Here is a 26643-nt window from a genome sequence, read left to right on the forward strand (position 1 = left end):
ACTGCAGATATTAGTAAACTCGATTTCGGAACAATTGTCTATTTTAAACCTATTCCTTTGGCATTTAAATTAATCTCCAATCAGATCAACAGCCTTTAGTTTAGGGTTATAAATTCATTCTCCATCGGACACGACTGCTGTTGGAAGGTATATTTAACATATTTCCACTTGGAAATGTATGTAAACAGGTGCCTTACTATAAATTTCAATATTTATTTGAATTGATTTTCCATATTCTCAATAATGCTGTTTAGTTCATTTGTTTTTGACACAATTTGCCTAACTCTGTTTGCTTGGACGGTGTTATTGATACCATTTCTCCCTGCATCCGTCTATTGTCTTCTGCTTAACCAACATCAGGTCCCAGAGGCTAGAGGTTCAGGAGGGCAACTCAGACATCCTTCTCCCTGGTGACACTCTGCAGCTCTTTGCTCCAGGCCAGAAGGGATAAATAGTCCCTCCAGTATAATCTGAGTCCGTCCTTTGCTCCCCCACCAGTGAGACATGTCCAGAAAACATCCAAAAGGTTAAAAAAGGGGGTTTGGAAAGCCTTTTTATTAATGATGAAATATGGTGTTTTCACCACACTGAAATAAGCTATTTTGTATTAATTAAACATATTAAAGTTGTAATATTAATTTACAATGTTGATTATTTCACAGTATGAAAGCACTTGTTTGAACGATTCTGCAGGAAACACGCCTTCAGGAGCTGAGGAGGATGTGAGTTCAGCGCGTCGGCGGATCCATCTTATTGTTCTGGCGTTTCATCACAAGTAAAGAAAACAGCAAAGTAATGCTGGGTTCCTGAGGAAGTAACATCCACTTCTGGCCAGGCGACGCTGATAAGACAAGCAACGCGCCAGCCTCGCCAACGCCCCCCTCAGACAGTCTTTGTCTTTTACGCACTGCACTTCTCCCACTGCAAGGTCCTCCTCTATCCCTCCGAGTGTCCTTCTTGGTTTTCTGCCTCTTCTGTTCACAAGAAGTGCATATTGATCCCACGGCAGGGAAACACCTTGTCTCAGGATGGGCTTCGGACCCCGCGGCCTGCTGCTTTTCACCGGCCTTCTCCTCATCTGTAAGGACCCACTGCTGTACTTCCTTATGGACAAAGGATAATACATAATTGAAACGAAATCCCTGGATTCTCACTTTTCTATTCTCCTTCCTCTCTGTTTGTCCCCCGATACAGGGGAAGGTGTCAGAGGAGAACCATGTAAGTATTGTTGTGTGATCCTCTTATTATTATTATTATTATTATGAAGCCTTTGTTTTTGCTCAGGTTTCTAAAGTTGTTTAGGTCATGGTTAGTTTTGTCATTCTTCTGGATAAAACAAGTTGTATTTATGACAGAATCTGATGGTAGTTGCTGAATCTGAGGTAGTTACTTTAGCAACAAAAAGACATTGTTCATGGCACTTACTTCCTTCATGGTGTTTTTTTTTTTTCATTTATTCAATGTATCGTTACATATTTTACATGTGATAAAACGTGTATCTTATTATCATGAGTTAAACAATAGTAATCGGAGTCAACACTTTTCTTCAAGTTTACACTGTAGATAAATCTCTGTCAAGCCTTCTTCCTTTTTGAAGTTCCTTGTACCAAATTTCTGGGTGTCCGGCAAAATAAGCACAAAAGAAAGCCTAGATTTCCAGATTTCTAGATTTACAAACTTTTCATCTTTAGAAAAGGGAAACAAAAATGATCCAGCATTTCGTGTGTGTCACTTAAGTAGCCGATCGACTCTCTTTCTTTAAAGATAGCTAAAGAGTGGAGGCTTTTTCAAGAAAGTAAAAAAAAAAATCTGAAAAACTGCTATTTAAGAGAAAGGAATGTTAGAAACAATGAAATATTGATAATAAAATAATAATAATAAATGTAACTACTGCAGATACATCACAGTACATATACAGTGCTATTGGAAGTATATTTTTGTAAATCCAATTTTAAAAATGAAAAGATAATTTATAGATTCATTACACACAGAATTGTGTATTTCAAGCATTTTCTTCATTTACTTCCTTACACGTTCCTTGTTTTTTTTTTTTTATTTCACACTTAAATGCTACCGATCATCAAAGAAATTTCAGCATCAGACAAAGATGGCCATCATTTCATTAAAGTAATAGCCATTTAGTGCTGTTAATTCGTTTTTAAAAGCCTCCTGAGACATAGCCGTGCTTGTTGTTTTTTCAGGTTTTTTTCTGAAATGCTAAACAGCAACAAACTCTTTTTTTTAAATAAAGAGGTGAAAAAATTCTCAAACTCAAGATAGTGCAGTTCCCTGAAAAGTGTTTCAACCAGATAGTTTTAAGTCTACTTTTTCTGTGTGTTTGCTTGTCTGTTTTTGCTATGCTTGATTGTAATGCTACAACCACCAGTGTTAAAAGTTAAAAGTTATATTTAAGGGACTAAGAGTAGGCCGCCCGATTTCCTCTTAACTTAATAATGCTTAACTAGACATCTTGTTTGTTTAAAAGTGTGTTGCAGGAGGTTTATAAGGCCTGACACTGTTTGCTTCTTTCCACTGTTGGATAGAAGACATCTGGGGGAATCATCCTTTCCTCTGGTTTCTGACTATTAATCTCTACTTTTGTCCCGTGCCCTTGTGTGCCTCAATGTGATCTACAGCATTCGTTATAGATTCTGTTGGCCTCACAATTCAGCCTACAAACAACGTTCAGAGTGGATCCACGGTGACGATACGTTGCCAAGCACGTGTCAGTTTCAGCAACATCAGTCAGATTCACCACCTTTTCGAGATTTTCCGAAATGACGTCCAAATCCACACGGCCAACACCACCAAAGACTCTCTCGACTACGTGATCGACCCAGCCAGGGTGGCCGACACGGGACGGTACCACTGTCAGGTCTCAGTGAAGAACAAGCACAAGTCGAGCGCTCGCTGGATGCTGGATATCACAGGTATGCAGTCTTTCCCTTTTCCACTGTATGGGTGGCGGAGTATTTTCACTGTACTATATTCATTCATTACGCACAGATTGATATATTTCAAGTGTTTATGTCTTTTAATTTTGATGATTATAACTGACAACTAATGAAAACCCCAAATTCGGTATCTCGGAAAATTTGAATATTGTGAAAAGGTCCAATATTGAAGACACCTGGTGCCACACCCTAATCAGCTAATTAACTCAAAATACCTCCAAAGGCCTTTAAATGGTCTCTCAGTCTAGTTCTGTAGGCGACACAACCATATGAGAGACTGCTGACCTGACAGTTGTCCAAAAGACGGCCATTGACTCTTCGCACATGGAGGGCAAGACACAGAAGGTCATTGCTAGAGAGGCTGGCTGTTCACAGAGCTCTGTGTCCAAGCACATTAATAGAGAGGTGAAGGGAAGGAAAAGATCTGATTTAAAAAAGTGTACAAGCAATAGGGATGACCGCGCCCTGGAGAGGATTGTGAGACAAAACACCAGTGTTGTAGTGAAGTCACTATGCCTCGAGTCCGAGTCCAGGTTCGAGTCTCCAGTGTTCAAGTCCGAGTCAAGTCCAAGTCATTTAAAAAAAAAATCCGAGTCGAGTCCGAGTCAAGTCCACTACTCATCCGAGTCAAGTCCGAGTCGAGTCACTATTGATCAAGTCGAGTCCTTATTGATCAAGTCGAGTCCAAGTTCCGCACTAAAGTAAGCATAGCCTACATGTTTTTAAACAAAAAAAAATCCACATAGCTGTGGTGTCGCAGCTCATAGGCACATCCTAATGGCGGCCGCTATGTGATGTATGACATGAAGCAGTAACATTCCATTGCACTAATAATTTAGATATTAAAATCATACACCAAATAATATTCTAATGACATATTAAAATTATAGCCTAATGATTTAAAAAAAAAAGTTGAGTCTTTTTTTCAATTTCCGAGTCAGAATGATCTGAATGTAGGAGTCCGAGTCCAAGTTCGAGTCATCAGTTCTCAATTTCCGAGTCAGAATGATCTGAACGTAGGAGTCCGAGTCCAAGTTTGAGTCATCAGTTCTCAAGTCCAAGTCAAGTCACGAGTCTCTAAATTTAGCTAATGACTCGGACTCGAGTTCGAGTCTCAGACTCGAGTACTACAACACTGCAAAACACATTCAGAAATGTGGAGGAGATTCACAGAGTGGACTGCAGCTGGAGTCAGAGCTTTAAGAACCAACAGACAGACGTATGCAAGACATGGTTTCAGCTGCTGCATTCTTTGGGGTCAAGCCACTCCTGAGCTAGAGACGGCGTCAGAAGCGTCTCGCCAGGGCTAAAGACAAAAGGAACTGGACTGCTGCTGAGTCATGTTCTCTGAGGAAAGTCAGTTTTGCATTTCCTTTGGAAATCAAGGTTCCAGAGTCTGAGGGAAGAAAGTAGAGGCACATAATCCATGTTGCTTGAGGTCCAGTGTAAAGTTTCCAGTCAGTGATGGTTTGGGGCGCCATGTCATCTGCTGGTGTTGGTCCACTGGGTTTTCTGAGGTCAACGCAGTAATTTACCAAGGAGTTTTAGAGCACCTTATGCTCCCTGCTGCTGACCAACTTTATGGATATGCAGATTTCATTCCAACACAGCACCAAAGCTAGCAGAACCTGGTTTAAGGACCATGGCGTCCCTGTTCTTAACTGGCCAGCAAACCTGCCTGACTTTAACCCCATAGAAAATCTCTGGGGTATTGTGAAGAGGAAGATGCGATACACAGACCTAACAATGCAGAAGAGCTGAAGGCCACTATCAGAGCAACCTGGGCTCTCATAACACCTGCTAAGTATTAAATGCTGTACATACTCATACTTTTCATGTACATACTTTTCTGTTGGCCAGCATTTCTGGAAATCCTTTTTTATTGGTCTTACATAATATACAAATTTTCTGAGATACTGAATTTGAGGTTTTCATAAGTTGTCAGTTACAAATGAAAAGAAATAAACACTTGCAATTGATCAGCCTGTGTGTAATAAATGAATATAATATACAAGTTTCACTTTTTGAATGGAATTACTGAAAAATAATCAACGTTTTCATGATATTCTAATTACATGACCAGCACCTGCATTGCAACAATGAATGGACAATATGATGATGAAGTTATTACAATTAGTGCGATAGAGTTTACAATGACCATGTCAAATAATAAGTTTTCTATGTGTATTAAATCAACTGATCCCCTCAAAGAAAGAAGATAAATGCATAGAGACCAGACAACTCTGGCTGGTGTCTCTTTTACATTTAAAGCTCAGAGAAATCCAACAATCTAATGAAACACTTAAATGTTCGTTTTTTGTTTTGTTTTTTTGGATGTTGCAATAGCCTAGTAGATTACTGAATCATCTTGTATCATCATCATAACAATAACAATAAGTATTATTGTTTCAAGTGTTTATTTATAATAATAATAATAATAAAACAAATCCAGCCTGTGCAAGCATTATAATGTGAGAAGTTATAAGTAGAGCTTCTTTTGAGCCGGGAATTTACTGAAAACATGCCTATCTCAGCTAAATTGTTGTTTTGTGTTAAATTGCCTGCTAAAAGTTTTTTGTCTCTTGCTCCCATTTTTTCTTTTAGCTTTATGAAGCTCAACCTTCTTAAAATCCGAGTGCAAAATGTAATTTCTTGCAAACTTCACTGTATTTTATTCAGATTTGTATTTCCTTTTTTATGCAGATTTGCTATTTAATGGTTTAGATGAAATAATGTTCATGTGTTAGTTTAGCCGAGTCCAAATGCAGCCCTAAATCCACTTGAGAATCGGTGGAAAGACTTGAAAATTGTTCTTCACAGTTTTTGCAAATAATAATGGTCAGAACTGTTTTCTTGGAAGTCCAAAGCTTGTAAAGACATGTCCAACAGTTTGGAAACATAATTTCAATGAGAAGTGCTTCAACCAAGTATTGCTTCAGGGAGACTTTATGGCACATTTTGGAGACTTTAATCTGTAAAAAAGAAAAATACAACCTATATTTTCTTTTCTTTCCATTTGACAGTCATCCACTAGTTCATGTTGGTCTATTCCATCAGATCCTAATAAAATACATGTGAAAATGCCTCAAATGATTTTGACTGTCGCCATGGGTTTTCCTCCTGTCAGGCCTACAAACCCCCATTCTGCATGTGAATAATTCAACACCCTACGAGAGCGAGGAGTTCAAAGTCACCTGCAGCGCTCCAGAGGAGAAAGGAGGTCTTGCATTCAACTTTTACCAAACATTTAGGGCCGGACAGCCTGAGTGGATCAAACAGCTACGAAGCACCAACAACTTCCTAGAGACCACACTGACACTGAGGCATATAGGGGACTGCGTTCTATCCTGTGACTACGAGATCAATGTGGATACGAGGTCTATACGTTCCAACAGCAGCAATGGGGTTCGAATTAAAGTCAAAGGTGATCATATCAAGAAGTATATTAAGAGAATGACTCCATTAACAGAGGAGGAGTGTGCTTGACTTTTTGAATTTGTGTTTTACAGCACTCGACATCACCCCAGAAATGACAATAATCCCCAATGACATCTATGAACCAGATATTGTAGAAGTGATCTGTAAGACACGGAGTCCTTTGGAGAACATAGAAATATTTCTTATAAAGGACCGAACTGTTCTCAAGAAAGTCTCTGGTAAAGCCCTTTCTCATCGAATTTGAGTCTAAGGCAACGCTTTCTGGAGAGCTTGTGTGCAAGGCGGAGTGGAGAAACGTCCAAAGAGATAACTATAAAACCCTCATAGTCAAAGGTGAGCTCCCCTTACCACTAAATGCCTGATGTGACATGTAAACTGTTGCTGTTACTGAACCTTACATAAAGAAAATGCATTCATTGTGCATAAATGTTGCTTTTTAAACCCAACAGAGGTATTTTCAGAACCGCAGCTGACTTTGGAGCCTGGGGACCTGTTCGAAGGAGAAACTTTCACACTCAAGTGTTTAGTCAAGTTTTTTGTTCCCGGGATGATCGACCCCAGTAAGATCAAATACTTCTTCTACAAAGACGGCACCAGATTGACCAGCACAGCCACATATGCTACTGTCGCACACCCTGAACATAATGGGAACTACTCCTGTAAAGCTGAAGGCATTCGTCACTCATCCGTTCTTTCCAAGGAGAGCCAAACCATCCTGGTTAAAGCTAAAGGTAAGTCCTCTGGTGCATGCAGTTGTAATCAATTCAATGAATCTAATTTACTCACCACATTGACCACAGCCTCTTCTGAGTAAGAAATATGAATGAGGTTGGTTCAAGTGCAGGTTTAGTTCCTTTTAAAATCCGTCCCTCTTTTGACAAATATGCTGGCTGCATGATTATATGGTGTTATTGGCCTGATATAAGTGGTTCCAACTGTGAGCAGAGATTCTGTGGACCTGTAATTTAAGCTCATTTGGAACAAGTGCACAGCTAGGCCCCAAATTATTCCTATCCCCAACAGATTTGAATTTTTTAGGAATTATTTTATTTGACCAAAAAACATTTTCAGCCTTAACGTTTTGCAGTCCTGACTGTAATCTGACAGAGAATCTAGGGAGGGAGAGAAAGACTAGGGTGATGGGGAGGAAGTCTTTCAACCTCAAAGACATGGAGCTCAAAGATAAATTGTAAAAATACACGTAAAAGCATGCACACAAAAAAAAGGTGAGGAGCAAATATTTGAAGGTTTTGCCTGCTCTAATGCCAAATAAGGTTTTTCCATTGACTACTGAGAAAGACATAAACAATTCATCATGTGCCATTTTATTTCATGAAAAGTAAATAAAAGATAATACATTATTGGATTCAAAACCATGTTCCTTTTACATAGTTTCAGTATATTTTCAGAGATGCCTGTCTGATTTCCGCTCAGAAATAAACTTTTTGGCTTTTGACTGAAGGAAAATAACCTTATCTCTAAATCTACCGGCTGCTAATTTGTAGCAGCACCTTATTAGCATGAAAAGCAGAACCCAGTGGAGTTTGACCCAGATTTTGTGTACGGGTAGTGATAATAAATTGCAATATCATGATTTGTATTTATTTCTGTAATTTAATTCAAACAGTGAAACCTAGACGTGAAACATTGACACATGTCTAGCCTTTATATCTGGGAATTATGATGATCATGAATTATAGCTTATTAAAAACCCAAATTCTGTCTGTTAGTAATTTTGAATATTAGGACCTTTTAACACAGAAATGCAGGCCTACTGAGATTAGGACCATGTGCAGGATGAGGACTGTGTCTGGGTTCATTTTGCAAAACTAGCCATGGAACAGGCTAATCTGCATGCGGCCTTGCTTAGGTGCTATGGAAGCCCAGGTTGATTCGATAGCAGCCTTTGTCGGCGTTGTTGGGTCCGGCGTCTCTCATCTTTCTATTGACAACACTCTAGATTTCCTTTCTAGTCTAGGTCAGGTGTGTTTGCAGCAACATCAAGCTGCTTGAGTGATTCTCAAAGATGTGGACTTTGTGACTTGATTTGAGTAAAGTTTGAGTCACAGATTTGTTGACTTAGACCTTGACTCAACTTTGACCTGAAAACTAATGACTTGTGATTTGAGCATCTTTACTTGAAATGACTCGGTGCTCGCAATGTGACTTGGGACTTGTTTATCTTTACTTGTGACTCTACTTGAGACTCTATTTGTGACTTGGGAAGTAATACTGACTTGGTCCTACCTCTGATGACACTATGGTCATTAAAGTGCTTTTGTAAGTGAGGGCAAACACTTAGTTCTGCTGTAAAATGAAATCAGCATTTCTATAAAGCTTGTCAGCCAAAGGAAGCCTAGAAATTTCCCGCTATATAGCTGCACTGACTTTAGACTCAAGTAAAACACAGTGGACTGACATCAGCCATTGAAATGGATCCCCAAATCATCTCAGACTGCACCTTAGACAACTTGAATTCTTTGCTCCTCTCTTTGAAGCTGTGGTTATCCCTGTTGCTCGAGAATGTTTTTTTCCCACAGTTTTTCCTTCCACCTAACTGTCCTTGAATGGGCACAGATCAAGCTCTCTGTGAACAGCCGGCTTCTTCTAGCAGAAAGGCATAATCCTCCAAATCAACAGAAACACATACTTGACATAATGCTGTTGATATTCTCACCTTTTAACTAGTTACACATGTACTTCGACAACTACCAGAGAGATAGTTTGTATTGAAAAAGTTTGATTCAAACCATCGATGACTTGGCTTTCTGTCTTTCTTTACCTGTCGTATTTCTGCTCCCAGTCCCTGTTTCAGATCCAGTGTTGAGTGTGGACGGAGGCAAGATGTTTTTAGGCAAGCCCTTTCGACTGATCTGTCGCAGTCACAACGGCACGTTCCCCATCAAGTACACCGTATTCGGACCCAACGGGCTGACACTGAACAGGGAAGTGAGCAGATCTGAGGAACAGGCCATCTTTGACATACCTCTGATCTCCAAGACCTCAGATCTAAATAAATTTATTTGTCATGCAAAAAATAATCCACGTTCCCCTCCAAAAATAGCACTGGGGCAGCAATTACTGACTTCAACCATGATTATTGGTACGTTGAATGCAAGAATGATATGAATGCTGTTTTTTTTTTTTTTTTTTTTTCAAAAGTTCTCAGATAAGTAGAAATGTATTTCTAAGACATATTCTGTTGCACAGAGCCGGTCTCAAAACCAAAGCTGACCATTCTTCCCGGCGTGGACATCACCGAGGGACAAAATATAAACCTCGTCTGCTCCGTACAGACAGGAAGCCGTCCCATCAACTTCACATGGTACCACCAAGGGTCACCGGGTGCACTTGTTTCCATGTCTTCTAACAAACTGAAAGAATCCCACATCATACAACATGCCAATGGAAAACACATCGGGAAATACTACTGCACAAGCACAAACCCAGCCGACGAAATAAAAAGCAGTGACGTTGTCACCATAGGAGGTAAGTTACGTCTCTGCCACGTGACTGAAGTTAGCATTGTGTGGAAAAGAGAAGTATTCATGTATCTATGAATAATTCATATTACGTCAGCAAATAATTAGTAACATGCATGTTCGAAGCATGAAATATAATGGATTAAAGAAAGATACTTCAAAATGTCTTCTACAGTGAAAATGGCAGGGTGGAAGAAAGCGCTTATCATAGTCTTCTGCATCCTATTTCTCCTCACCCTGGCTCTTGTGATTGCCTTGAAAACCAGACTCTTACGACTTAAGAGGAAAACAACGGCCAACTTATCAGTGTAAGTAGTATTGCTCATGTACTTATCCAAAGATCACCTTTCTTAAAGGACACATTTCATTAATTTTAAAATGTTTCCTTTTCAGTTGTGTATGGGCTTGAAGCTCACAATATTTATACTAATTTCAATGTATATATGTATATATATATATATATATATATATATATATATATATAGTCTTACATATTTGTTATATATTTCTCAATACATAAGAAACCTTGTATACCTTGCTCAATCTATCACACTGTGGAAGAGGAAATCACTAAAGAAACTTTCCATCTTAAATGTGGGTTTATGCAGTAAATAATGATATGGACATTCTACCAAAGAGGAGGACGAATGTTGCTTGAGAGTAGTAGCTTGTACACCTAACAAACCAGTACCCAATTCTCTGTAGTGACTTTACTCTGCTTGCAATTAGCTGCGGTAGTGAATCCCTGCCTGTAATTAATAACTAATTCCAAACAACTATAATTCTTGCAGTAATAGTGGGGGGAGGGGGGGGTGCACTCTCATTTCTCTCAGCAACTTCATCATCACCTCACTAGTTTCTATGAGGGAGCGGCACAGGGCTTTTTGCAGAAACATAAATGTATCCTTAGTGAATGGAAGAAGCTGGGAGTCTCAAAATCCAACACATAATAGGTCAGTGCTTTACCGGTGACTGTTTCACTGCACTAATGCTGCTGCCAAAATGTTGGTCTAAGAAGGACATCTGTCATGTCATTTTATAAGTTTCCATGGTTAAATGGAAAGCCATCGTCTTCATCTATTCAGCATATGAAAGAATTTGTGTTCACCCTACCATTTATGTTGCCAATGAGAGGCCACTCATCTATTTAACTATATTACTATCAATATATTCCAGGATTTGAAAATGTTTATCGCACTAAGCTATGATGAAATCTGCTCTTTAAGGACAGGTGATACTGTATTAATTCTAGGTGTACGACGCCCACTGAGTCCCTTGTTGATTGTGCTTTGTCTCAACTTACCTCAGGAAGTCAGTCAGCACCAAAACAGAGCGGCTGAGTCTCACACAGGCAGAGTTCGATGTTGCAAACGGTAACATTGGTCGTCCATTGAAGCAATGCAGTGAGATACTGTACACTAGAGTGATAAGAATGCTGATGTTGTTGTCTACCCTGTGTAGCCACCCCAAGCATGATGGGAAAAAGTGTTTGGAGCGACCACGTATCCGGCTCTGGTGGGTATGGTGTGTCAACAGCTTTGACTTAAATAGTTATAATGGAAAGCAGTATTTTAGAGAAAACCTCACCAACTCAGTCAAAGTTATATAAATTAGTTTGATTTGGTCTGGGAACCAAATATGTGCTCCCTGGCCACTTTATTAGGTTCACTTTACTAGTACTTGATTGGAGCACCTTTTGCCGTCAGTAATGCCTTGATTTGCATGGTATATATCCATCAAGGTGCCAGAAACATTCCTTTAAAACATTTGGTCAGTAGTTACAGTGCGGTATTATGTAGTGGCTGCAGGTCTGAGATGCAAATCTTCCATTGCACCACCATCCAAAGGGGCTCCGCTGGATTGAGATCTAGTGACAGAAGATGCAGAAGATTTGGACTACAGCAGAGGTCACCAACACACTTGCATTAATATAGATTTAAAAATGACAAAATCTACAACAAAGCACTAACATTTTATTTATTTTACAAAATTTAAGGTGAACCCTGACTCTTCTAGTTCAATGGTCATTACTGGTATCCCTTCTTATGGCACAACATCAATGAAGTAGCTCTTAGTTTGAAAAAGGTTGGTGACCTCTGGACTACACTACCGTAGTGCAAAAAAAACTGTTTGATAGAATTTGCGCTTACTCCGGCTTCTTCCCACTGTCCAAAAAAACATGACTGTTGGGTTAATCGGCATCTCTAAATTCTCCTTAGGTGTGAGTGTGTGTGAAAATGGTTGTTTGTCTCTGTGTTACCCTGCGATAGACTGGCAACCTGTCCAGGGCGTACCCCGCCTCTCACCCATTGACAGCTGGAGATAGGCACCAGCAACCCTCACGACCCCATAAGGGACAGACGTGTTAGAAAATGGATGAATGGATGGATGGATAATTTGAGCTTTGTGACATAGTGCAACATCCTCCAAGAAGTAGTGATCAGAAGTTTGGTACACGGTGGTCATAAAGAGGCTGTCATGATCAGCAACAATGCACTACGGAAACTGTGGCATTTAAACAATGCTCTGTTGCTACTAAGGGGGCCCAAAGTTTGTCGAGAAAATCTCCCCCACAGCCTTACATCATAACCAACAACCTAAATTGTTGACTCAAGGCAGCATTCAGGATTCAGGCATCGTGTGATCATGTTGTTTAAGATAAATTCTGACTAAATGCCACAGTTGAAATTGAAACCCATCCAATCAAGTAATGTCTTTCTGAGCTCTTACTTCCCAAGTCCTCTGCTGCTGTAGCCCATCCGATTCCAGGTTTGACGTGTTGTGCATCCAGAGATGTTTTTCTGCATATCCTGGTTATATCAAATGGGGTCTTGAGCTATTGTTGCCTTTCTAACATCTCAAACCAACCTTTCTTTTCCCCACAACAAAGCCCATCATACCACACAATGAACCGAATAAGTTTTCCCATTCTCTGTAAGCCAGAAGGACCTTTGTGTGTGAAAATCCCAGTAGATCAAGAGTTTGTGAGACACTCAGAACCAACCATCCTGGCACCAGCAACCCTCCATGTTCAAAGTCTCTTAAATCCCCTTTCTTCCCCGTTCTAATGCTCAGCTGAACACCAGCAATTCATCTCCAACACGTCTAAATACTTTGAGTTGCTGGCTTATGGCTGACTGACTTTTGAGTAGACAAGCAATCAATTTTCTGCAACTAATAAAGTGGCCAGTGAGTGTATACTTCCTGTCTTCAATTTAGATTTAAAACTGTTTGTTTTAAAAAAAAAACAAAGTGGATTTCTATTAACTTTAACCAAACTGTTGTGCAGAGTCAGATGACCAGAACAGCAGCATCTTACCAGAAAAGACCGAACCTCCATACACCGAGGTTCAAATAAAAGATGCGGATCCAGCCAAAGGTGAGCCTGCCTCTGAGTTTCAAAAGCAGACTGACAAAACAAGATTTTTTTTTTTTTTAATTCTGAAATTCTTATATTTGTTTCGTGTTAGATGCAGAGAAGCAGGACACAGACACCGTCGACAGTGAAGTACGCAACTCCCAGCAAGGTACGACTATCATCACGCTCTTTATTCAAATCCTTTGAGGCGACACAGTGAACAGAAAATTGTTGACATTTGGGAGTAAGAGAAAAAAATAACAGGAAACAGGATCAACCGGGACTATGCACATTTCATTGTTAGGGAAAGAATGACCCATTAAAACAGTAGGCCCAGTCTCCAGGTGGCCACTTCCTGCTTTCGTCAGAACGAACTTCCTGTTCAAACAACGCAGACAGATTGTGCTTTCATTCAAACTAAGTAACCAACCGTTTAAACAATGGTCAGCTGTAATTTCCTCAGTATCGAACAATTAGTCATGGAATTGGTTTGCTGCATCAGTGCCTGTTGCTGAAAATAAAGCAGGGACCCTATTTCTGTGCACTAAAAAATCTAGCTGTATTTGAAAGCTGTTTCAGTGGGTACAATGCATTTTCAATCATCGTGAGAAGCTCCCTGTTTCCTGGAGCCGTTGTGCTGCTTGTGGAAATAATGATTACTAAATAAGTCCTCCTCCATATACCTCCCCCTTTGTTTCCTGAGTGTGGTTTGGCTTTGTTTTGCAGGTGTCCCAGAGGTGGCCGATGCTGTAAGTAGGATCATGTGTCCGCCCTGCACGCACAAACACATGCATGCAGCTTTTTTCCAACTCTGTGCACTAATTTTCAGCTATGTTTGAGAATATGAAAGAAAATTAGGTTTTTAAACCATGATCTTTCAGGACCGAAAGCTGCGGTCCTCATAATTGTGCACCCTCCTGTCAAAATTCCCAGTTTTTGCAATGATAATGCAAAAACTGACTAAATGAGACCATTGTCCAAACTCTTCTTATGTTTTATGTGGCGATCTAACCTTCATAAATCGACAGGTGTTAGAGGGAAAATCTAAATAAAATAAAAAGCTGCATTAGCCTGGTTGCATAAGTATCCATGTTGATACTTTATTTAACCTTTTTTTGTGTCCAGTACTTTGTTTTTGTTTTTTTGGCAGCTATTAGCTACCCACAGCTTGATGTGGTCAATATCTGCCTGCTCTGCCTTGCCAAACTCTCCAAGTCTCCAAGATATTGAGGCCTTTTCTCATTCCCAGCCCTCCATGAGTGACCCAACAGATCTAGATCTAGACTCTAGTTGTGCCACTATAAAACTTTACTTTGCCTCTGGTGAAGACCATCCATTTGTTGGGCTTGAACTCAGTGATGCTAAAAAATAAAAGCCTTAGCAAAAAGCCATCTGAAGGCCCAGTGCATGATCCTGCCACCACCATGTTTCATTGTCAGCTCGGTGATATTCAGTGTTGGAGTCAGCCTCTCAGCAGCTTCCTGGAGTGAACTTTCTCGTCTTTTTTATCTGTTATGGAGAAATTTCCACTTTTGTAAGAGTTAAACGGTTATGGCATTTTTTCTGTTAATTTTTCTACTCAACCGTCTTTTTTAGTCTTTTTTTTAGTTGAATAATACAAGTTAGGTGAATGTCAAATTAAATGAGAAATGCGTTTTTACGTCACATAAAACCTAGAAATTCTACAAAAGTTTGAAAGCCACTGTTTGTCTTTATAATTAATGTCTTCTTTTGAGTTTTCTAATGTTTTCTACCTCACTAACAGCGGTATGTAATTTAAACTCCTGACAACCACAAAGGCCAAAGCATGACCTGTCTGCTCCCCTTTTTAACACTGGAAGGTGTGTTCTTTCTCACATTTTTGCTAACTCATGTCCTCCAAACCTATCTTTACTTTACTTTTTTTAAGTGTTTCCTGTTAAAGACTTAAAGAATGTACAGGACTTACTAGACACAAAACAATGCAAGCTTTGTTTTTAATGCTGATGTTTTGTTCTTTCTTTGACATTTCCACAACGCTAATCTTTGTATTGATGTAAGTCCTGTAAAACCTGCTTGAAGCTATAATAGAGCCCATGATGGACCCTAATTCCACTTATTAGCTATACTTTGAGAGAGAAGAGACAATTTTCATCCACATATTCAGTATAATTCAGTATAAGTAATTCCTGTGTTGATTTGTTGTAATTGATCACTACTAATTTAAAACTGAAATATGATTGTGTTTTAGAATATTTATCTCTGAGGTTTGTTTATTATTATTACTATTGTTGATCTTATCTTAATCTAAGTGTTGTGTTTCAACAGAAGCCAGTGGAATATGCACAGTTGAATCATGACAGCGATCAGCAACCAGACAACAGTCAGGCTAGCGATCAGAGCCCCAGCAATGAAAACAGAACCGAGACTGAAAGCAACACTGATGTTCAGGCTGGTGACCAGGCGGGAGGAACCTGTGACCCTGCGCCTGACTGCTGATGAACCAACAAACATATTGGTTCCTCTTTTTACCCATCATGCTATTGCAGCTGATGCTTTTGAGTTGAAAGAAGATGAAATTTTCCACATTTCACAATTGTATTGTTTTATTACTGTTTGATTCTGTTTAAAAAGTTCCTCTATAGGGCGTGCTTTGGGGGGGGGGGGGGGGGGGGGGGGGCAGTGGTTAGCGCGCATGACCCATGTCTTCAACATGGCCAACCCAGGTTCAACTTCAACCTTTGGTCCTATGCTGCATGTCTCTACCCCTCTCTCTTACCCCCTTTCCTGTCAGCCCACTATAATAAAAACGAGCCACTAGTGCCTTAAAACCTCTTAAGAAAAAGAAAAAAGTTCCTCTATTTGAATTCCCTCATTTTTTAACACATGAATACAACTTTTGCTAGTAAGGCTGATTTTCTATTTTTAGTAAGGGGTCTGGCAGAGCAAGGGAAAGGGTGTGTTTTTAAACCAAAAGAAAGGAGCTGAAGTCAGGCTGTTATCCACTGTGCTTTGAAAATGTATGTATCCCTCCCCTTTTCTACAATTTTTAGATTTTCTGTCATATGTGAATGTTTCAGATCATCCAAAAAAATTATATCAGCAATGTGTAAAAACAATTTTCTTTTTCTTAAAGGATTATTTCATTTATTAAAGAGAAAATCTATCCAAACTAACTTCCCCATATATGGAAAAGTAATTTCCCTGTAAACCTAATAACTGATTGCTCTACCCTTTGTGGAATCAATTACCATCAATCATCTGTGATAACTGCAAAATGAGTCAGATACGTCACTGCAAACGCATTTTGGTCCACTCTCCTTTGCAGATTTGTTTTAATCTGCATGAAAACATTAGTTGGTTTTCATGCATGAATGATCTCATCTCAATCTGATTCAGGTCTGTGCTTTAACTAAGCCAATCCTAAACGTTAATTTTAGGTGTTTTGTTTTGGGGGTTTTTTTGTTTGTTTGCTTTTTTTTAACATGTGTAACATTAAGAATTGCTGTCCTAATGCCAATGAGAGCCCAACAGATTGACTTTCACAAGTGGAGCATTACTGCTTTCCCCCCGGTGCTCTGCTTGATTTATATATGCAAAAAGCTTCATCAGAATTTATTCTGGGACTATTTTACATTCAATGGACACAAAAAAGGGAAGGTAGAAGAAAAACAAGGAAAAGATAAAGATGAGGCAAAATGGTGAAAGGGAGAAAAGGTTACAAAAATAGAGGAGAGAAAAAGGAGAGAACACATTAATATCCTTGGAGTCTGCTTCTACACCTGCAACGAGAGATGTAAGACTAACAGCAAAACCAACCAAAAAGGTTTTACAGGAACAAACAACCAGTGCCTTGATAATATCACTGAAAATACGTTGTATTATTAAAATGCAAGATATATAAAGTGACAGCCAAAGCTAATGATATGGTTTATCTGTATAGAAGTAAATCTGTAAGCACCTGAAACCTTATATGTAAGGTTTATCCATGACAAAATGATCAATAATAGTTGTGAGGAGCCAAGCATTTGGGGTGCTTGAAGCCATCAGAGGCGGCCTTGCTGATGTGCTTTGGATCGTGATCCTGCTCATAACCCAAGGGTTTGTCCTCACAAACTGAAGGTCATTCAAATGGATTATATTTTTACCCAATCTCTTTCTTATCATTGAATCATGAACACTGGTCTGTTCTGAGCCCAGTGAGGCCTGCAGTGATTTGGTCGTCATTTCAGATTATTCTATTGCCTCCCATAGTCTTTAATGCACTCTTGGAGTAATTTTGTTAGTCCAGCTAACCCTGGGAGGTTTTAATGTTGTTTCATATTGTCTCCATTTGTACCTAATTGCTCTTATTGTTGTTTGATAGAGTCCCAAAACCCTGGGACCCTTTTCAGATTGATAGATGTCAATGAATACATTTCTCATCTGTTGTTGAATTTCTTCAGATTATTGAAGAATGTGCTGCAGTAAGAGATCCCTTACCCTGCTTCGTGTTGTCAGGCGGGTTATATGTAAAAGGGTTTCTTTACACGTCAGGCAGGTATCAGGCGTGGGTGTGGCTGGTTAAATTGAATCAAAAATCTGGTTGGTTGCAGGTAATTTATGATTTAATAAATGGAATTATATTTTGAAAAATGCTTTTTGTGTGTTTTGTTTAATATTTAAATGTGTTTGATGATCTGAAACAGAAAAACAAGTAAGCAGAGGAAACTAATACTTTCGATGGTCTTATTGACACCACTAGAGGGCATACTAGGGGCAGTTCTGCGGTGGAAACTGTTCCATCCGGCTGTGATTACCTTTAATGAAGTCTGTCACTGCAGCCTCTCGATCTGGAAATATCAGTTTCATTATCCATTAACTTAATGACATAGCATAAGCCTATTCAAGCTCCCCAATACAAATACATGTTTCAGTTCAAGGCCAGCAATATTCAGATCAATCCCACTGGATCATGTTTGATCAGGACCGTATGCAGAATTTGAAGACTAAATGCAGAAAAGTGGAAATTTAATTCCGTCCACTTAGATAGATAATGCATACCTCAAAAGGTTTGTTGGTACCATAATGCACCGATGTCTTCGTGATGTATTTGGTGCTCAACTCCAACAGGCTAAAATTGAAGGCAGTTGGACTTTTGCTCAGTTTTTGTGAATAGGTTTTGACACCTATCCAGACGTCTGTCAGTTCTGGAGGCTCGCAGTTGCGCAACCTGGAGTTTGTGAGTAGCTGCTTCTAGCGGAGGCCCGTCCTCCGAGGAGCATTACAAATCTGAGCTTTACAAATGCACGACCTGCCTGTCCCTCCCCCTGGGTTGTTGGGGTCTATTGTCTGGGGTGAGTTGTTTACTTGGTCACCTGAATCCTGATGTAATTTGAAATGAGTTTCAATGTTTGGCTATAGAGGCTGGAAATCTATCCCTGTGTGAAAATACAATCAACTCCAACCCTGTTGTTAAATTGTAAATTCACTATGATTAACCACAGTTTTGGGTTAAATTTGTGTTTGCCACACCCAGGATTGATTGGGACCAAAACTGCAGAATCAGGAAGTCAATCAGAACAATAGAACCTGTTTGTTATTAGGTTTAGGGAGAAATTAAATTTCTCATAGGGCCAGTGTTATTTAGACAAACCTTTTCCCTCAACAAATTTTATCTTTGTCTCATGGTGATATTTTTTGATGATCTTTAACAGTTAAGTCTATAAATCTGTAAAGTAGTTTTTGTATTATAATTTTTGCACAATATATTATGGCATATCCTTGTACTTTTTTTTATCTCTGTGAAGAATATTCGACCTTTCAGATAAGTTTAAAAACTTCAGTTAATTCCCACCAACTGCAGACCAGCTGGATCATGGGGCTCTCCTTTTTGACAGGAAGCTCTTAAAAAAGTATGAACAACAGATCAAATCTCCGTGGAACCCTACACCGGCGTAAACACACGACCACTGCCACTAACAAGCTGCTGTCTCTAGTACCTGTGCATCTGTGTTATCGTCCGTATGAATGAGAGTTTATCGAATGTGAGCGTGCTCTTAGCGCACCCGTTCAGAGAAGTGTCTGTACGCTTCCCTGATTTCTGAAGTCGATTTATCGGCTGTGCTAATCCATCCATGTTTGGCAACAGAGCGTTGTACAACATTTCAAGAGTTTGCACCATGCCCTCCAACCCCAAAGGGTTTCGTCTGCTCAATGATATGCCTGCTTCTGGGCTAACATGGTGTTCACTGAGGTGCCGGAATGAAAATGTCGACTTGTGTTTTGCTTATCACGTTACTTAGCCAGGAGACTAGACCTGACAGCACGGAACAGCGTATTCTGAACTTCAGCCGTGCAGGAACTGATACTGCGTTACGTAAACATCAGGTGCATGAGCGGTACAGTATCATTAGAAAGCTGCTGGAGTGAAATTAAACCTCAGGAAGAGGGCTTGCATTGGTTTGCATTAGTGGTAACGGTAATGGTAATGAAGATGCAAAACGTGTCTGTGTGCCAAACGCGTATTTAGCTGTGTTTGGAGCTGCCAGTGGACCCGAGAGTGCTTGGTGCATTCCTCTGGGTCATTCCAGACGCTGTACACCCTGCCCAAGGATGGTCTTGGATCTTGGTGCGGTCTGGAGACGATGGGCCTGGTACGGTGTTTGAAGTTACAATGTGAGCGGTCAAGTGTCCTGACAGGGATTTCTATACAAGGCATGACCCACAGCCCAGCGATTCTTTTTCACACGATCAACGCGGCGTGTCGTGTCAAAAAAGTGTGATTTAAAAGCAGAGGGGCTTGACTTTGCTCACACACTGTGTGTCAGGGTTAGATAAATGCGTCTAAGAGTCAGAGTGAAGTTCACCCTCCTTCGCTGCTGCGTGTACTCTGATCGTGTCACGGCCATGTAATCAGATCCAGCCCCTATCTGGATCTGGAGCACCACTCTTCAACTGTCATTGGCTGTTGTGCTAAAATTAGCATATTGGCCCCTGGGAAATGCATTCTGGGAATAAATTGCCTTCGGCTTTGGCCTAATAGAGCTGGTGCTCTTTCTGATTTTGAGGTGCAGCCATGAGGTCATCGTATGTTGCCTTAGCTTAATGTGGTTTTATGGGGTGACAATTACAAGTGTAATATTTGATCATCACCAAGTGTCTTTCATATCTTTTAGAGAAGGAGCGTCATTTTAATAAAGCCATATATTACTGCGTGTCCAGCTGTGATCATAAATCACAGTCACATGGTGTCACTGGTTACATCACACAACGTGATTGAGCACATGTTTCGCCGAGACCCTTTGAGGAGGTCATCTGATGGATCAAATCTTTGCTAGTCAACACATTTGGAAATCCTTTGTTACGTGTCTTAATAAACATGCAAGAAAGAATTTGAAAGATAAATAATTATTTTTTTTTGTTTGTTTCCTAAACTTAAAAGGTGCAGTCACTTTCTTTCTTATCTTCCCATATTGGTAAGTATTAGGCTATATCAAGAATCTTTACTGTCATTATGTGTTACCATAATGAAGAATGCAAATAGATCACCCATAACACGCAGACAACGCAAGACTTGTTTCACTTTTTTTTTCTCAAGAAATTTGTGTATTGCACCAATAACACTTCCTGAGAAGCCTAAAGCGTGCAAATAGTCCATCTGATAAGATTCATGATTGAGTCAAAAAGACAGATATCAGTGCCTTTACAGATGATGTAGATTATTGCATGAGTGTATCAGATGAAAGCTCCATGAGAAGTTGAAATGTGTGCAAATAGTTTCTCTTTAATATTAATGGCTTGATATTATTTTTGCCATATGAGGTTAGCCACCTGCTGTTGACTGCAGGTACGAGTCGAACTAGAAGCCATTTACATTGTTGATATTTTAGAGTTAAAATGTGTGGCAGTGCTGAAATCATTGTAATATGTTATAAATGAACCCATGTGTATGTGATGAATTGTAAAAGGGATTCTGGGCAATCTTCAGAACGACTGCTTTAATGCATTAAAACAGAAAACGATAAAACTTACATTTTTTACCCATATTGTTGGGATGGGGGGGGGGGGATGCAACAGAAAACATTTGAGAACCCTTGTCTTACAGGATGATGTCATATGGGTGCCAATCAGGAGGAAATGAAGCACATTTTGTAAAACAACATGTCACTTGTATGGAGTGTGTCTCATTGATCCAGCAATGCGCTTCCAGTAAATATATTGCATCTGAATTGGGATGAGGGGCGTAACATTTACAAGGCGTTGCTGCATAGGGATGGAGTACGTTCATTTTTGTAAAGTGGCACATCTCTTTTTCTTTTCCTATACTTAATAATTGCCTGACCACTTGAACACGAAAGGCTCTTCACACAACCTGAGTGCCTCCAAGAGGTCAAAAAAAAAAAAAAAAAACTTCTCCAAAAAATGGACAAAACATACTATGCACTTTTCTATGCAAAGTCTCTACATTGTGACATCACATCATAGCATTTCTCAACGTGTCCAACAGAAATCTGTGGTGATCAGGTTGTGTATAATTCAGTGTTGGATACACAGAAAGGTTTTGCTGGACATTTACTTTCCTAAACCCACATATCTTTGTACGCCATAGGTGGAGATCCACAGTCAACAGGTTAGTAATACCAGTTAAGATTCTTATTTAGTTGATATATCTGGAAAAAATAAGAATAAAGAAATGCAGCAGATCACATTGCGTCACATTTGACGCTCATTTTCACAGGATAGACTTTGTACTGGCAGAAGAGATATTGTATTTCGATGGGAAATTACTGGATAGATAAAAAAAAAGTCTGGACTACACTCTTGGTGATAGATAGATAGATAGATAGATAGATAGATAGATAGATAGATAGATAGATAGATAGATAGATAGATAGATAGATAGATAGATAGATAGATAGATAGATCATTTTTAAGTTGTAGTCTCTTTATATGCTTGTTTGGTGCACAGCTGAGTAGAAGGTTTAACAGTATTTTATATGTACACATGTCAAAGCAGGTATTGTCAGCTTTAAAGCAGGTGCATAATCCATATTCATGAAACAGATAGCCTTAAATATTATATTCTGCTAAAACACTGTGGGCAACAAAGCAGTCCAGGTCACTCAGTTGTGCGATACTGAATTGTCCTTCGTGTGCTCTGTGAAGGATACCTTACGTCAGTCCACCTGTTTGATGTCCTCAATCTTTAATTGTTTAAGCCTCGATGAATCCTGGAAATTAATTCTCACAACCTTGTCCAACCTGGTTAGGTAGAAGGAGGAAGTTCAGTGGACACGCGGGGACCTCTTTTATTGAAACGCTCGTTGCGCAATGCCAGCTTAAAGAATTAGGAACACTCATGCAAACTTTTAACCTCCTGCATCCTTTTCCACGGATGCAGAGTCCAGCTAAAGTAACCCTATCCTCGTCCCATCGGGCGAGCCAAGTGCCGCTGCTCTCATTGTGCCTTGGACAGCTGCAGCTTTGTGTATGCAGAGCTTTGCACCCCTTCTCATGGGACAATTTATTCACAGCTGTACTGCAAGCAATTTAATTTTGGATGACACAGGTCAATGGAAAGTAGAAGTAGTGTGCAGAAGGTGAAAATCAGCTTGGATCCTCCACACACACACACACACACACACACACACAAGTCTGACAAGTTAGTTTATTTTTTCTGCTTGGAAACAAAGGCAACACCACTTTCCCACAAGAAAAAAACATTTAATGGTTTGTGCCAACGTGGAGATGAATTGACCAAGGTTGTAAAGCCATTAAATTAATATCAGTAAACGATAACCTGAGTAAATACAAAAAATTACTTTTAAAATGTGATGTAATTGATTAATGTAAAACAGATTAAGTGTGATTAATCAAATTTTGAAGGAAAAACAGAACATGTATGACAACATGAAGTATGCTAAAAGCAAAACATACTGCCCCAACCTAAATGGTCTCAAGATAAACACTTTAGCAGAGACTGGGAGGCGTGTGACTCATCTCTCCATTCTACTGTGAACCACTTTGTCTCGATCTATTGCATAGCATGTATCAAAGGTTGTGGTTGTAACATAACAAATGTTCCAACAAAGTCGACGGGGTATGATTTCTCTTGCAAGGTACTTTACTTTTCCCTTGAATAAATCTAAACAAACCATGCACCTATTTACAGTTATCAAAATGCATCAAGGCGCATAGGTGTTGTTTCATCGTCAGTACATCCATTTTTTGTCTTCCGGGTTGTGGGGAAAGGAGGTCCATGAGGGAAAGACATTGTCTTCCCTGGCGACACCCTCCAGCTCCTTTGAAGGGATCCCAAGGCATTCCCAGGCCAAATGGGTTGTATAGTCCCTCCAGTGAATTCTGGGTCTTCTCCAACGACATGCCCGAAAACCACCAAAGGAAAGCACCCAGGAGGCATCAGATGCCCAAACCACTGCTGTTGGGGAGAAGCAGCTGCTCTACCTCGACCTCCCCCAGTTTGACAGAGATCCTCACCCTATCTCTGAGGCTGGACCCAGCCACCCTGTGGAGAAAGTTCATGTCTAACTCTTATACTCGCCATGATCCATGTCTCATGACCATACATGACGGTGCGAATGTAGACGGTCTGGTACATTGACGGCTTTTGCTTTTTGGCCCGGTGGTTTTAAGTTATAGGAAAAATAATGCAGCAAAACAATAACATGAATCTGATTATGGTGAAAAATGGCTCTTTTCGAACCTAATGAAGGTGGAAAACAAGAAACTAATCCAAGAATTCTTGTTGTAGAGCCAAACAGAAAGAGCCGAGGCTGCCAGGGATTTTGGCCATGAGTTCAACAGAAGAGCTCTAGCAAATACCGAGAAGTCACATTTGATATGTTGGAACGCTGAGACTGAACATCAGTCTAGCTAAACCGTCAACAAAGATGAAGCCAGATTTTTTTTTTTTTTTACTTTACGTTTCCCTAGATGGAACCTAGATTCCCTAGATGCTATCTCAGCATGCATGGCGGTGCCCCTCTTTCTCACTAAACCACAGAGGATTACTCCTTCCCAATTTAGATGCCAACTCCCTTATTTCTGCCCTCTGCGTGTGCCGTAACCAGACACCCATCAGCCTGCGCGAGTGTCCCTCAACGGGCCATTCAGATCCAGACTAATCCCCACAGCGCTTTTTCATCCAGGGATCCAGGTGTGCTGGTGTGTTGACTGACTGGTGGCGCAGCACTGCTCCTGACATTGCACAGGGGCCAGAAAAGCAGGGGGGGCTTCTTAGAAACTGACGGTAAAGCATTACCTGGGAGTGGAAGGCGCTTTTGCAACATTTCATCCTGCGATTAGCTAAATATCAAAAACACCTTTTTTCAGTTCATGGTGGTCAGTCCAAGAGCTGTCACATTGCCTTGTGTTACATTAAAAAAAAAAGCAAGATGTCACACTGACCTTTAAAGAGCCCAGACTGGATTTGTGACAGCTCATATTTTTAGAAGTTAGTCAGGCTCACTCTGACTCTTACCTCCATCACCAAACTCAGCAGAGCTTTAAAGAACACTTGGCTGGACTTTCTAAAAAAATAAATGAAAATTAAACATGGATGAAGTTTTCTAAAGGGCCGTTGTTACAAAGTCTGCTTCACAACCCTGGAGAATAGGGTTTTTTTTCCTACAGATGGACGAAGAGAAATCCGTCTTCTCTACCTGCATAAAGGATCTTTATAGAAAAAGTCTCAGCTGTATTTTTTTCCCCCTCAACCACCTGTAATATGACAAATATCCTGTTTATGTTGAGACAAAAAATTTTTTTTAGCAATCATAGGCTTTAGGATTATAACAGATCATTACAGAGATTATATTATCATCCAACATTGGTAGCGCTTTCTTGTCTTGTGGGGAAATGGCTCACAAGGCTCTTAGTTTTAGAAAAGTGTATTCTAAATATATTTATCTGCTTTAAAAAAAAATGGTGGAATGGCCAATTGTCAATTATTCGCGTTTCAGTTTTTACGTTTTCTCGCTCTAAAATGTGACAAACAGAGGTTAGTTAAGGTGCTGCCATTCGAATCGACCATCACGTCGCCGATCACATTATTGTATTTTCATTTCGTCTATTTGCGCCATAAAGCCGTTTTATTTTTTGTGTAAAGCTAACAAATATTGTAAAAGATCAGAGCACAACATTGTTTTAACATTGCTCATCTACTCAGTCAGGACGCACAGAAAACCAATTTATCCGTCGAAGAGAAGCGCTGACATGTGGGCTTCCTTGGAGTAACTTACAACAGACAACAAGTTAAATAAGGAAGGTATGAAATATGCATGCATTGCATCAATGGCATGTATGCACCTGCATACGATTGGCTGCTTTCCTGCCCCTACATTTGAAATGTTGTTTGAACAATGACCCTGTTGAAGGCAAGAAGCCAAAATGTCTGCTTTTAATAACAGGGCCTTTAAAAAAAATATTGGCAATAACAAAGATTTGCCCAATCAATAAATAACCATGTAACCAAAGGGTAAATCACCTATCTGTTGCAAATATGTGAAGGTAAAATGTTTAAGGTTAGAATTTCAGCAAATCCTCAAGTTTTAAACAAATCGCAACTTGAACTCTAAAAGGGTAATTTGGTCAGACGGGGGAGCGGTGTGCCTAAGAATAGCTAGAAGATACGTGTGAGACTTTCTCACTGGTATGCAACAAACAAACATCCTCCACAAGCAGAATGCCGCGTTTCTTCTGGTGAGGACATCGTTGCAGAGTGCCACTGGAGACGCCGAGGGGAGGTGTGTCAGGAATACCCTCGCAATGCCAAAAACGAGAACAGCTGCCTCAAGAACTCACCCCCATCAAAGAGTCCTGCGCCGCGCCCGCTTCAACTTGTTTTCACACGAAACGTTCACAGTCTTGAGGATAAGAAACCCTCGGGGTCACTGCATGTATATTTACGATTACATTTAGGCTTTAGCTACACAAAAGATAGGTTATTGTAAAATTTTAATACAGAAAACCATTTCTCTTTCACACTTTGCAAGAGCAGAAAGAACAAAAATGGAACAAAATACTGAAAACATGCTGTGGATAGAAAAAGTCTGCACACTACTTCTAAAATCTTTGATTTTTGTCATCCAAAGGGAGACTGAGTTAAATGGCTTGAGACATTTATCTAGCTTTAATGTGACTTATGTCCTGTGATCATCAGCAAAGAAAAACAACCAATCGGTTGCAGGGAGAAATCCAAAAGAGAAACCCTGAAAAGGCTGCAATGACTTGAATGCACAAGGGTTTACACCCTTAAACTAACACTTTTGTTGAAGCACACCTTTTCAATAAATGTCAGCATTTCCGTCTTCTAGGACACGTACCAGGCATCAAAGAATCTGATTAACTGTGAGCAAAGATCAGCAGCCCGGTGGGATGTTCCTGCTATTTCCTCATTTGCATTCATTACCAAACACCTCAGGTCACAGAG

The 26643-nt window shown here is 39.9% G+C and overlaps 1 protein-coding gene across 1 annotated transcript; it reads left to right on the plus strand.

Moving 5' to 3' along the window:
• The first annotated feature begins 785 nt into the window (after nucleotides 1–785).
• On the plus strand, nucleotides 786–14488 carry pecam1 (platelet/endothelial cell adhesion molecule 1). Its single transcript, XM_036132182.1, is given in 15 exon segments — nucleotides 786–1080; nucleotides 1195–1218; nucleotides 2637–2930; nucleotides 6082–6378; nucleotides 6464–6630; nucleotides 6632–6725; nucleotides 6842–7123; nucleotides 9196–9495; nucleotides 9603–9881; nucleotides 10050–10182; nucleotides 11183–11247; nucleotides 11336–11389; nucleotides 13164–13253; nucleotides 13345–13401; nucleotides 13959–14488. Coding segments are annotated over 15 exon segments (2301 nt in total). The 5' UTR covers nucleotides 786–1028; the 3' UTR covers nucleotides 14072–14488.
• The last annotated feature ends 12155 nt before the right edge of the window (nucleotides 14489–26643 follow it).

The sequence above is a fragment of the Fundulus heteroclitus genome, unplaced genomic scaffold (genome assembly GCF_011125445.2).
Source record: "Fundulus heteroclitus isolate FHET01 unplaced genomic scaffold, MU-UCD_Fhet_4.1 scaffold_48, whole genome shotgun sequence".
NCBI lineage: Eukaryota > Metazoa > Chordata > Actinopteri > Cyprinodontiformes > Fundulidae > Fundulus > Fundulus heteroclitus.